The 14,478-nt window shown below is 38.5% G+C and overlaps 1 protein-coding gene across 1 annotated transcript in view; it reads left to right on the plus strand.

The window, feature by feature from the left end:
- The first annotated feature begins 2,567 nt into the window (after window positions 1–2,567).
- The window catches only part of KAT2B (lysine acetyltransferase 2B), a 65,374-nt gene continuing 53,463 nt past the window's right edge, over window positions 2,568–14,478 (plus strand). The window contains exons 1-2 of the mRNA XM_011354901.2: window positions 2,568–2,678; window positions 4,143–4,269. Coding sequence (XP_011353203.1) covers window positions 2,568–2,678; window positions 4,143–4,269 — 238 coding nt within the window. The remainder of the gene's footprint in view (window positions 2,679–4,142; window positions 4,270–14,478) is intronic.

A 14,478-nucleotide genomic window follows, 5' to 3' on the forward strand; every position in this document is an offset into this window, starting at 1 on the left:
TAGAGGTAACATTGGCTTATAACATTATATGAGTTTCTAGTGTACAACATTATAATTTGATATCTGCGTACACAGTCTGTAGTACACAGTCTGTATCTGTTTGATTTAGTTCACTTAACATAATACCTTCACAGTCCATCCACGTTGTTGCAAATGGCAATATTTCATATTTTTTATGGCCGAGTAGTATTACATTGTATATCTATACTACATTGTCTTTATTCATCAGTGATGGACACTTAAGTTGTTTTCATATCTTGGCTGTTGTAAATAATGCTGCAGTGAACACAAGGGTGCAGATATCTTTTCCAATTAGTGTTTTCATATTCTTTGGATAAATACCCAGAAGTAGAAACAGAACGAAAGACAACCAGACAAATGGGAAAATATATTTACAAATGATATTTCCAATAAGGGCTAATGTCCAAAATATATTTTAAAAAACTCATACAACTTAACAACAACAAAAAACAAACAATTTGACTAAACAATGGGCAGTGGATCTAAATAGACATTTTTTCAAGGAAGACATACAGGTGGCCAACAGGCATGAGAAAAGATGTTCAGCAGCTTTAATTATTAGGGAAATGCAAATCAAAGCCACAGTGGGATATCACCTCATACCTGTTAGAGTAGCTATTATCAAAAACACAAGAAAAACAAGTGTTGGAGAGGATGTGTAGAAAAGGGAACCCTTGTACACAGTAGGTGGGATTGTAAATTGGTGCAACAGCTATGGAAAACAGTATGGAGATTTCTCAAAAAAAAAAAAAACTAAGGGTAGAACTATCATATAATCCAATATGTTGTTTTTTTAATGGATCTGTTACTAGCATCTTTTTTTTTTTTTTTTTAGATCAGAGATGCTCAACCTTGGCTAAGCATTGGAATCACTAACTTAAAATACTGATGCCTGCGACCTATTCCTAGAGATTCTTATTTAATTGGTGTGGGGTCAGATGTGGATATTGAGTTCTAAGGAGCTCCCCAGTAATTCTAATATGCCTCTAAGGTTGAGAACCACTGGGGTAGATTTTTATTTCTGCAGAGATTTCTGTGTCTTTGATATCTCATCCTGTGATTGACATGTGGTAGGTTCTCAGTTATGATGAATAAGTAGATAAATGAGATAAGAGATTCATGAGAGAGTAGGAGAGGTTCATTTGTGTTTATTCTTCCTCTCTCCTCCCTATGCATTCTTCTCACCCACCCTCCAAATTCAGAGAGAGCATTCCCCATCAGAATTGTCTTCTTAACACTGTCTTGTGTGAAAGCAGTGGTTTGGTCACATGGGCCTCAACCCCAGGCACAGTTCTGAGAAATTTCTTACCTGTTGATGCATACCTTTAAACCAAAAAATGGTATTTTCTCAAGGTTGATGGCTCTTCCTATAGAAGCAGAGTATATAGGCCAGCAGTGCTTTTGGACAGATTCAGAGCAAGTTGGCTTCTCAAGCTTCCTTGCAACGAAGGAACTTCATACTTAACTAGGTCACTGTCTCTGAAAATCTGGAGTTACAGTGCTAGCTTTGGTTGTTTTTTTTTTTTCTAGTCCATGCAGAGTTCCTGCCAGTTTTATATCTTGCCCATAGGCAACCTGCCACAAGAAAGGTAGGCTGTGGTTGCTGATGTGCCCAGATGCAAAATCCATCATGTTTGTTAAAAGCCAAAGCAATTATCGAGGCAAATGAGGACAGACTTCTAAATTACGTAATTCTTTGGAGTTTTGAACTTTAGTCATTATTTACCTGACCCCTAACCCTAAAGTACATCTTGGGCCTTACTTAGTGAAACCCTTGATTAAACAACTTGGCATCTTTATGATAATTTAAGGAGAATCCTGTGTTCCCTTGGTGGGCCTTGGTTAAGGTATTTGTGTTTCTTTCCATCTGGATATTAAAGAGATTGTATAAGTTAAGTTCTAGATTATGTTAGTAATTATTGTGCTTTCCTGTGTAATAGAATGATTTTGGACTGGAAGTCTATTTTTCTTTCTCTAACCTTTTTGGAAAGGGCAGCTGGATCAGACCAACTGCTCAGAAAAGCAGAGGCTTTGGGAGTCCCTTGAAATAGCTACTCCATTATTAGGAGAGGAGTGGTCCACATGGGGGCTGGTTTCCTCCATCCCTATAAAGATTGTAGGGATGCTTTCTTGGGTGCAAGTTCTCATAAGAGTCTTCCTCAAGAACACGTTTACAATTTCTGAGATGTTTACAATCTCTGAAGAGGAGGTGGATGGCTCCTTGCAGAGAATTTCAAGGCCCGGTTCAGTTTAGTAACAGGAAGTGGGGATAATAGGTCCTACTAGATGCCTGGCGAAACGGAAGAGGGTCACTTGAGCTACTCACTAAGGGTTGTGCTGTTGTGGTTGCTTCTTTTGGTCCTTCTTTTGGTCCTGCCTTCTGCATGTTCATCGCAATGAAATGTGAAAAGCAGTCAGGCTGGGCTTGCCAGATTCACAAGGCTCACTGAAAAGGACTTACCTTCAAAAGCAAATTTTTTTCTTCTACCTTGACCCTTCTTGTCTTGCCAATGATTTAGTCTTTATTCTCTTACTCTTCTATATATATGCGTATTTTGGAAACTGTTCCTGTTTTGGAGAATTTTCAATCTGAGATCAAGGCAGCGTCCATTCAGGAATTTTTTACAAATCTGACTTCTACTGACTTCAGCCATCTGGTACATGGCAGGGGGTAAGGCTGGGGTTGGGGCGGGGTGTGGAGAAGCCCAAACAAAGAGAAAGGACCTATGAAGGAACAAAGATCTAACACAAAGCCCATGCACAAAAATCTGTGCAATTTGTTTTATAGACCAGTACTATCCAGTGGAAGTATAACCTAAACCATATGTGTAATGAAATGTTCCAGTAGCCATGTTAAAAAAATAAAAAGAAACAGGTCAAGTGAATTTTAATATCTTTTATTTAACTCCATATATCTAAAATGCTAATGTTTCAGCATGTAATTAATGTGAAAATTATTAATGAGATTCTATTTTATTTTTATACTAGTCTTCTAAATCTGGTATCTATTTTATATCTACAGTACATTTTATTTTGACCTAGCCACATTTCAAGTGCTCAGTAGTTATATGTGGCTAGTGGCTGCCATATTGGATAGTATATAAGGAAGGCTCCCACCCAGAATAAATCAGCCTGTGTTACATGTTGTTCTAACAATTTTCTTGTTTGCCAGCCAAAGCATATTTGAAGCAGTAAATAAATGATGAGAGCAATTGAGTGGTAAAGGATAGCAAGGAAGGGGCAGAAGAATTATAAGTGGCTGGTCATTCAGTACAAGCACGCTAGCCTTCCAATCCTTATGATCCCAGAAATATGCAACTTGGTAGAGTAATTGAAAATAATCAGTCTCTTTCCATACTTAACTTCTGCTTCATAATCAAAGTCACCACAAAAAGGCTAAATAATATTCACTGTTCTCTAAGAAGGTAAGGAAGTGTGAAGAGTTTGTAGAAGAAGTAGGAAGATTTTTATCTATCAAGTGCTGCTACAGTCATAGAGTTCAGCTACAGGAAACCTGGGGGAGAGACCTAGGTATAAATCCAGGCTACATGATGAGGCCCGCTCCATTTCTGAAGCTGAGAGCCCAGAAAGGACTAGAGGAGCCTGCAAGTGTGGCTTCAGCTGGGTGTGTCCCTCTTTATTTCCCTAAGGTTGCTGACTTCTTCATTTTTAGCGGGTTTCCCTTCTGGTCCATGGGGCAGAGTTGCAGCTGGAGTCTTGGAACCATCAAGGCTCACCTGTGGCTCGGGACCCAGCTGTGTTCCAGGGACCTCAGAAGTCTGGCTTGTCACTCTCCAGATGGACTTCCTTGGAATTGAGCACTCCATGGACATTTGCTTGGGGCAGTGGTACCGAAGTGCGTGGGCCTGCTGTCTGAGCTGCAGTACTCAAATTCCAGTCAGCAGAAAACAAAACAAAATAACACCAAAAACCAAAATGCTGAATCAGACACCCTCTTGATCTTTTTTCTGTTTTTGTTTCTTGTGCATATACAGAAAATTATAAAGTCAGGAGTGGGGAGGGTAACTGTCATATAACTAGTGTGTATTGTTCTCGTGTGAAACATTCAGTCCATTGCTGCCTGTTACATAATTTTGTCTCTGTCTTTATTCTTTTTTTAGGCTGAGGAATCTTGTAAATGTAATGGCTGGAAAAACCCCAACCCTTCTCCCACTCCCCCCAGAGCCGATCTGCAGCAAATAATTGTCAGTCTGACAGAGTCCTGCCGGAGTTGTAGCCACGCCCTAGGTGAGTTCCTAAATCTTCAAGGGAACCTTAACGGTGTCCTTGTTGACTGAATGTTCTAACTTCGAGAAGTAACGTGAGCTAACTGAACTTGCACACCATTTACCTCTATACGAGGCAACGACAAGAGTCTCTTTAGTCTCATGAATTTGCTGGGAAGGGCTTCATGTGAGGGACAAACCCTGCACTGTTTGCAGTCACTCTTCCCCTGTCCCCAAGAGCTGGGTTCCACTCGGGGATTGCCAAATAAGATGAACCAAGGACAACTGAGTTCGTTAGAATAATGTGTAATGTGTCCTGATTTATTCCGATGGGGGCCTGAGGGTCTTTGACGCACAAGGTTGAAACCTCAACCAACTGTTGTCTTATTGTTATTATTTTCTGATTCCCTGAATTTTCTGGACATGCTTCATTTTATCTTCATATTCATTAGTTTCCTGCATCTAGTAGCCCTTTTTATAGGGGTTGGCGTTCAGTAAATATTTACTTGTGTTTTCCCTTTCAACTTTATCTGTCCCTTTAAGATAATCATTGTCACTATGGCAAGGTAGACTTTGCCAGAGTTACTCAACTGTATTATGCTAATAAGTTTTTGTCCTGATACTAGTTTTAGGGTAAATATTTTTTTTAAAATTTTGTTCCAGTAGATAAAAGTTAATGGATAATTAGTTTTCCCTAGATATTAAAATTTCAGTTCTCAGGAAGGATCTCAGATTATACTTACTTTTTTGCCTTCAGTTATCTAATCTCTCAAAGAATGTCTTTATGTCCAGGTTACTGTCCAGTATTGCAAGGGCATAGTACTGGACAGAATATTCTCACTAAAGTGGCTTTTTCATCTGACCATTTCTAAGTGGGTGCCTTCTTTTTTGTCATGTCTTTCTCAAGCTGCCAGCTGATATCAGATGGTACAGCATCAGCCTTCAAGGTCACCATGGTATTAGGCTGCATCTGTGGTTTTATTTTGTACTTAGCTGGAGAGTATTTCAATACTTATAGAGCAAAAAAGTACTAGATAGTGTCATCTTCTCAGGCAGTTACTGTACTGGAGTAACCTTCGAAAAAGGAAATAGAGAACATTAATCTCACAAAAGAAATAAACATATGAATAATTACATGATTGTGTTGATTTAACTAGTGCGTAAAATAATGTTCAGTTCTGATTTTTGAAGCAGCCAGTGCAAAGGAAAGATTTTTAAAAGTTACAGAAATGCTTTTGCTTATAACTTAATCTTTTCCACAATTGATCCCTTTTCGAATTGCCTTAGAAAATATAATGCAATAAAAAGCTGGGCTCAAGAACTCCTTAAGCACTGGGCTTGAACTGTATTTAGTATTGATAAGGAAAATCTGATTATCCTACATCAATTAACCTTTAAAAACAGAGTCTTCTTAGTTGAGCAGATTGTCTCCATTCTGAGCATATAAACATTCATGAATACCCAAAGGCAGAAACAGCCTTTTTCAAAGAAAAGCCAACTTTGTTCCCTTTTATAGTTCTTAACATGGTTTGAAAGCAAATACTCTTATTTGACAATAAGAAATCAGAATGGGGGAAAAAAGTACATATCTGTTGACCTAGCAAATCCATGCCAAAAATTTAACCTACATATAAGTTAAGATGTGCCTTCAAATTAAAAGGATAGTTATTATAGACTTATTTATGATATAAAAAGCTAGAAACAACTTAAACTTCTCAAAATAGGAGATAATTGGTTGAATTATGAGAATCTATGTTATGAAATTTAATATGGCCATTACAAAAGATATATTTTCTAGCACAGAAAGACATTTGTAAAATACAGTTAATGAAAAAAGCAGATCATAAAACAGCTTAATTAGAGTTTTTATAATTTAGGAATTACAGATCTGCCAGCCCAAGTTTAAATCCTAGCTTTACAACCAGCAGCTTTGAGTTGGAGCATTTTATTTAATCAGTCTGGACCTCAGTTTCTTCATTCAGCAGTGGAGTTAATGACAATATCTACCTGATAGTATTGTTATAAGGATGAAATAAATTAACATATGTAAAATTTTAGAACAGCGCCCAGCAAATTAATGCATGATTATGAGCTTTTCTTGTTGTTAGTATTACATACAATACTCAGGGTTCTTTCACTTCAAACAACAAATATGATGAATTCTGTGTAGTGTACATAAGAAAACAGTGTTTATAAGAAAGGTGCTGGTAGCTCCCAGAAGCTGAAAACAGGGGAACCTGGTTTTAGTCTGATCTGTGGATCTCAGTTACAGAAATTTATAGACCTTCTGTCCTGGCCATTACCGCTGGATGGTTCTGTTCCAACTGCCTCTGCCCTTGTGATTTTCAGTTCAGGATTTCAATCCCCAGAGGAGGGGATCTGATTGGCATAGTGCCTACTACATGCTCGACCCTCAGTGCCTTCTTCATGGAGAACTACGTGAAGGTGGTCATTTCCAAATGCATGAATATCGACTCAAGAATAGAATCATGAGTATAATCTCATTAGTTTAGGAAATATGACATATATTTTAATATAGATTAACAGCAGATCTGGAAGGATGTATGTTGAGTTGCTGACAGTGATTTTCTCAGGGTTTTGGAGTTTATAGGTGTTTTAAAAATATTTCCCCCTTCTCTCTTTTTTCACTCTCTATCCTTCCTCAGTCTGCTTCCTTAAAATGGAAATGTCTGCACCTTTTCAAGTACCCTTGGAATTATTTCTGCAATGCCATAGTATCTTAGTATCAAGGTTGTTGGAAACCTTTTTCTGAGATTAGACTTCCTCCCTCCCTCCACCCCCTTTAAGAAAACTTTTTATTATGGAAAGTTTCAAACAAAAGTAAAGTAGAACTGATAGCTTAACAAACCACCTCTACTCATCATCGGTCTTTAACTGTCATTAACATTTGCCATTTTCTCACCTCCCTTTCTTTGCCAGAGTACTTTAAGCAAGTTCCAGACATCTTTTTTTTTTTATTCATGTAGATTATTTTTTAATAATTACCAACAGAGTAGAGGTTGGAGTCTAGGGAATTCTGTCAAGCACTGTGCAAGCCTGAATTCTCAAGGACGGTGCAATTTGGGGTGCTGTTCTATTTTCACAGCCGCTATTCTGAGCATGGTTAATTTAGTCACCGGTAATCATATACATGTGTCAGTGTGTAATATTGCTGGACTTGTTGGAACAAAACATTCAGGCTTATCGATTGAGACGATGTCTATTCCGTTGATGTGCTGCTGGACATCTTTTGGCTCAGCCGCACGTGTTCTTTTGACAGTGAGCTCTGGTTACAATTGGTCTCCTGACTGTGTTACTTCCATCTTAGGCATCCGTGGCCTGCCGTATTTGATACTCTTCTGTGTCTCCTGGGTATAAAACACAGGACTGATGACAGTCTGATCAAGTGGAAAGAACGTTCAACTGGGAATTAGGAAATAAGTATTCTAGGCCTGGCTCGGCAGTTTAGCACGTCCCTTAACCTCTTTGCAGTTCACTACCTTCATCCACAGAATGAAATGGTTAGTCCAGACCTACTGTCTAATATTATAGCCCCTTGATACTTGGGGCCAATCATAACTTGAAATGTAGCCACTCTAAATTGGATTGTGCTGTAAATGTAAAATACATGCAAGGTTTTGAAAGCTGAGTATGAAAAAAACTGACGTATTTCATTAATATTGATCACATGCTGAAATATTTTGGATATATTGTGTTAATAAAATTTATTATTAAAATTAATTTCACCCAATTTTTAGACGTATACATGTATGGCTTACATTTTATTTCTAGTGCACAGTGCTGGCCTAGAACATACTAGTTTATTTTCTGAAATTATTTCACATTTGGGATTGGCGCAGTTAAATTCATTTGCAAAAACTTGATGAAAGGTCCTAACAAAGCACTTCAGTTGGTCCAAATGTTTCTCCTTATTTTAGTATTAATAAAAACTTATTTTCAGACTACCTGTTTAAAGAGCAACCTGCTTTTATGATCAGGAAAGGAAGAAACACATTCTCTTGATCAAAACACAGTTGGAATTTTATGTTGTCATTTTGAGGTCCATTGCTGTGAACTGTGTCAGAACATACCAATTATTAAATTTGACTAGTGATCATTTTTTTGCAGTTTTATATAGGTTTTTGATTATTTTTCAATGTCATCAATTTTTTTCTGATATGTATTTGATATATATTATATATATATTATATATAAACACATACATATTACAACATTGCAATAGTGAAAATTGAAATTCTTTATTATTTTGGTTACCTCTGCTTACCTGCTCGTTTACAGTAGAAACTTTCTAAGGAAAGTAAAGAGCTAGCATTAACAGTTACACTAGAGCCTATTTCTTGAGTAGTATGAAGTTTGAAGGGACTGCCATTATTTTTCTCATGGAATATTTCAGACATTTAGATTATAGGCAAATCATTTTACTCAATACATTTTCTTTGGCCTTGTCACATTTGCATAGGCCTCCACCACTTAATCACCCCCTGGTTCCCATTTACGCATGTACTGTGCAGATGCCAAATGACCGGGTGCTCAGCCAGCACACTGACACAGCCACCTGAGTCAGCATATTTCTCTTGGCTGGGTGTCCTCCGTTTTTTAATGCCTCCTTTTATACACAGGTTTCAAAGTTGTCAGGACCTGTGAGTCTGGTAGTCACAGGAGTTAAGGGGATAAACCTGTTAATAATTTTCCTTCTCGGTACAAGTTACTTCTCTCTACCTTCCTCTGGTCATGAAGTCCTGTTGATTTCCACTCTGTGTGCCTCCCTCTAGTACTGCCCAAATTCAAGCTCATTCTCAATTCTTCGGTTGTATCTGCACCAGCACCTGGAGTACCTATCTACATTCTTATGTACCCAACTTCCCAAGGAAGTAGTGATCTTATCTGATTACATTCTCCTGCTTAACCCTTCTGAGCATCTCATTATTCTCAGAATGGAGTCCAACTTCAGCTGAGCATGTAGGATTGTTTGGGCCTCTACTGTCTAGCCTCTCCTGCCACTGCCTGTGTTACATTTTGGCCACCAGGCTGCTCTGTGCCCCCTTTCTTCCACCTCTACCTTAGATGTAGATGCTCACACCACCTGTGATGCCTTTCCTTCATTTTCTGCAAGGGGAACCCCACCTCCAAGGTTTGACTACTCTAGAACTTGGTAGAGAGAATAAAGGCCTTCTTGGAGCTTGATTGCACTGTTTCTTCTTGGATAACTATTAATTACCTATACCTTTGCTAGTTTTCTATACTAGACTGAGATTAAGGACTAACTTTTCCCCTAGTTCCTAATATATTTAGTTTTTTGGGCATAATTGGGTTTATATTTTCTTTGATAAATATTCATTAAATTTAGTAATACTAAAAAGGTGGCTGGTGTCATTTGTTAGAAGCTTTCGTAGTTTATCATCTGTACCTGCACTGGCCAACACAGTAGCCACTAGCCACATGTGGCTGCTGAGCACTTGAAATATGTGGCAAGTGTAAAATGCACATGGGATTTGAAGACTTAGTATAAAAAAAGCATGTAAAATGTTAATAATTTTTTAGATTTACCTATATGTCGAAATGAATAATCTGGTATATTTTATATTAAATAAAAAGTATTAAAATTAATTTCATCTATTAATTTTACCTTTATTTAAATGGACATACATGGCATGCATTATATTTCCACTGGACTGAACTCAGCTAAAGGGCTCTTGATCTTAAACTTCTTTCTCTTTTTTTCCATTCTAGGGCTGAGATTACAAAAGATGAAACCACTTTTAAACTACAAAAGCCTTTTGCTCATAGTCATTTCAGAAGGTTTCATTGAGGGAATTTGTTTTACCTCTTTTCACCTTGACCTCAAATTCCCATGAACAAAAAAATGTATTTGAGCAGCTTACAAATTCTGCCAATGTCACTGTGTTTGCTTGCTTTCCAGTCAGAAGGAGCAGAGATGTGTTAGCTGCCCATCTTCTGCCTGTTCATTCTGCAGGGCGTGTGAAGACTGGCAGGCTGTCCTCAAGAGAAGTGTAGGCCAGTGATATGTGGAGCCAAAGCTTAGTGAGGGTCACAGCACATGGTGACAATGCACTTCCTGTTCCCAGCAAGGCAACAGCTGTACCATGAGTCTTGGCAGCAGGCTTTTGGTGATTTACTCTGTGGCACCCTGGGTATTTGCAAGTCTGACACAGCACTAAGAAGTGCCGTGGTACACTCTCCTGGAGAGATGTAAAGACAGCAAAGCCTTCTCTAGCCCACTGACACATCTCCCCACTGCTTGCCTCTGCCCTCTGTATAAGACCAGGAGTAGTAAGCTTTTCCTATGAGTCAAGGGTTGGCCATTCTGGATAATTGTATCAATGCTTCATATCAAGCTCTTAAAAGACTGTTTGAAATGGAAGCATGGTTCTCTACATTAGATTATCAAGTTCCATGTAGAGGGAAGACTTTAAAAATTTTTTTTTATTTGGAAATTATTTCTAACTTACAGAAAAGTCATGAGAATAGTAACGAAGAGCATCCAGTCTTATATATTGGTAACATTTTACCCTATTTGCTTTGTCATTTGCTCTTATATAAATAAACACACATACAGACTCATATATGATATGGATATGTATATGAGTGTGTGTGTATTTGTAGGTATACACTTTTTTTTTTTCCTTCGGACCATGTGAGAATAAGTTGCATAGACATCATGGCCCTTTTCCTTTAAATACTTAAGTATATATTTCCTAAAAATATTGATATTCTTTTACATAACGTTACTCAATCCAGTTAACAACTTCAGTAAATTTTAATATTAATATGTAATACTTATGTAAAGTTCATATTGCAGTTTTATCAGTTGATCCAAAAATGTCTTTTATAGTATATTTTCCTTATTAAGCGTCCAGTCTGGAATCACATATGTATTTAGTTTTCATGTGAAAGGAAGACACTGTTTATTTACTCTATGCATGGTCAACAATTCTGACATCAAGTGTGTGGGTTTTTCCACCCCAAGCAATTCTTCAGCTCTCCAGTGGATACCAACTGAATGTCTTACAATTTAACTCAATTCTAACACTAACTGCCTGAAGTTAGTACAGACCCCACAGATTAAGGGCTCAGTCCTCTTTTTTTTTGTCCTGACTTCAGATGTCAGTCACAAGTCCAAGTTATTACCTGGGCTTCTGACTGACCCACTATAAATTGGAGGTTCCCATGACCCCTCCTCAAGATTGATAATTTTCTAGAGTGGCTCACAGAACTCAGGAAAACAGTTTAATTACTAGATGACCAGTTTATTATAAATGGATGCAACCCAGGAATAGTCACATATAAGAGATGCATAGGGCAAAGTATGGGGGAAGGAACATGGAGCTTCTGTGCCTCTCCAAGTGTGTCACCCTCCTAGCACCTCCACGTGTTCACCAACCGTGTAGCTCTCCAAACCCCTTCAGTTAGGGTTTTTGTGGAGGCCTCATTATGAAGGCACAGTTGATTAAGTCCTTGGCTGTTAGTGTTTAACTCAACTTCCAGACCCTCTCTTCTCCTGGAGATGGAGCGGTTGGGCTGAAAATTTCAACTCTCATCAGTTGTTTAGTTCTCTGGGCAACCAGCTGCCCATGCCCATCCATAGGGGCTTTCTAAAAGTCACTTCATTAACATAAGCTCAGGTATGGTTGAAAGGGACTTAGGAATAAGAAAACACATTCCTTTCATCTTTATTGCTCTCCTTATGAAATTCCAATGAAGACTTAGTATAAAAAAAGTGCCAGGAAAGGGAATGCAGACCAAATATATATTTCTTCTTATAAATCACAATATCACAGCAGGTCTCTTGAGTCTGCTTTAGTCTAGAACAGTTTCTCAGCTCCCCTCCCTTTCTTTTTCTTTAGTCTTTTATGACTTTGACATTTTTGTGGAGAGATATTTTAAATTTTAAAACCTGTTAAAGAACTGGGTGAAAATACATTTTTCTTTTGCTTATAGGAAAGACCATTGCAAATAAGACTTTAAATGCCAACCTTAGATTTGACTTTCTAAAAAATTTAAAATTTCTGTACATTCAAACCAACCCAACCCAACCAATCAAACAAAAACCCCAACAAAATCTGGGAGTATTTGCAATGCATGTGACAGACAAAGCTCTGTCAAGGCAATCAGAAAAAGACTACGTCCTAAAAAAGTAGGCAGAGGACATGAATAGACAGTGGACAACAGAACAAATACAAATATCCAGTAATGTGAAAAACAACTCCAACGGCATTCCAGTGGATGCAAATCAAAACAGTGGAGGACCGCGTCAGTTTCTTGAAAGACTGAGCAAATTACTGAGAATGATTCTCCACTGTTCACAAGAGTGGGGAAAGGGGTGTTCTCTCACACTGCCGATGGAGTGTACATTGATGCAAACTGTATTGGGGGTGGTAATTAGGGAGCATATATCAAAGCTTTAAGTAACAATGACTTAGTGTTATGAGTTCTGTGGCAGAGTAACTGGTATTGATTTTTGCATTGTAATTTACAGATTTTTATTTCATTTCATTAAAAAAAAAATATAATAATATACTTCCAGACTTGTGTGGGGAGTAATAAAGTTTCTTCCACCTTCTTATGATTTTTCAGCTGGAATGATAATTAAATCATCATGAGATGAGTTGACAAGAAAAATTAACTAAATTTAATTATATACGTATGCGTGGGAACCCAACACGTGTGAGGGAGTTGCAGACCATACATGAGAAGTTCCAAGACAGAAAGGGAAAACGAGGTATATATGACCTTCTGAGCTAAGGATAGGGTAAGATGCCTTGGGTTTTAGCGTGGAGGAAGGTCATTGCAGAATAAAAAGCACAAATGTTCAGTAATTGGTGGTTTGCCCTGCCGTGTAGATAGGTCAAAAAAAAAAAAAAGTTATTTCCGGCAATACTCTTATTATGAGCAAGGACCCCAATTTAAATTCTTTACAGGAAAAGGTAAAAGTTACTCGTGAGCCTGCAGGATCTTGATTGCCTTCAGCCCCAAATAATTAACATGTCAAGGTGGAACATTTTGGGGTGGCCAGTTCTAAACCCCTACTGTTGTACATAATAGAGACATAGCTCTTTAAGAAAACATGTTTTTAAATAATTAAAGAGAATTTGCATCAAAAAGACTTTTTTAGGAGAGCTTAAGAGAAAGGTTTCTTTCAATAACGAGTGACCCCTTTTGGGTTAAATATGAGTTGATTATCAGTACAGTAAATAGTTTAACTTTGTAGTTAGAGTGAAGTATACCTGGGTCCTGGCATGAGTTGGAGTTGGTTGCAGGCTCCTGAGTAAGTCCTATATAAGTATGTCCTGCTCAGCAGCCTCAAAGGATCAGCAGCAATGTTCAGATTTGGTAGAGATGGGTTGTTGGAGGGAAGTGGTATTTTAAGAAGACTACCATGGCAGCAGAGAGAGCAGGCTGGGGGTTATTTTGGTACCGTAGGCTTGAGATCCCAATGACCACAAAGGTAAGAATGGGGAAAAGTGATGACTGAGAAAGCGAGGAAGCTCAGCGGAATCTGGTGACTGGTAATATGTGGAAGGTAAAGGGTAATGAAGGAATGAATGGGGTGGGGGGAGCTTCTTGGCAGAAACAGGGCTGACAAGAGGGAGTCACTGTTTTGAGGAGGGCTGTGCGGATTTTAATCCTAGAGTCTAGTTTGCCATGATGGAGATACACCCATGATGTTTGGATGGGAATGCTGTGAGATGGAGTGTGGGGCAGGTATGAGCTCGAGGAGAGGTTAGCAGACAATATGGATTTGGTGAGAGGGAAATGCTGAGTGTCAGATGTTCAGAGACTGAAAAGGATTCTTGGTCATAAGGAGCCCATAGTGGGAGAGTGTGGAACATGGCAGGCAGGAGACTGTGTATGGATAGTGTAGTCATACTGTACTTGCCCAGCTTTCTTATCCCAGGGGAGATTTTTAAAAATTTTCATAGCAACTTGTCTAGACTTTCTTTTTTTCCTTCTCTAGCAGATGGTTCTCTCTATTTTCATCTGATCTTCCCTCACCTTATCAGTCATTCTAGGAAGCTTAACCCTTCCCATAGAGCATCATCTCCTGCCTCAGTATACCTCCTTCGACCCCAGGCCTGCCTGCCTTCATTCTCAGAGGAAGAGACACCCTCCTCTGCTGTAAGTTACCGGCATTTGTCCAGAAGAACCTCGCCCTCCTCCCTTCTGGAGAACCTGCTGCTTCATTTGCCGC

Source organism: Pteropus vampyrus, unplaced genomic scaffold, assembly GCF_000151845.1.
Source record: "Pteropus vampyrus isolate Shadow unplaced genomic scaffold, Pvam_2.0 Scaffold1, whole genome shotgun sequence".
Classification (NCBI taxonomy): domain Eukaryota; kingdom Metazoa; phylum Chordata; class Mammalia; order Chiroptera; family Pteropodidae; genus Pteropus; species Pteropus vampyrus.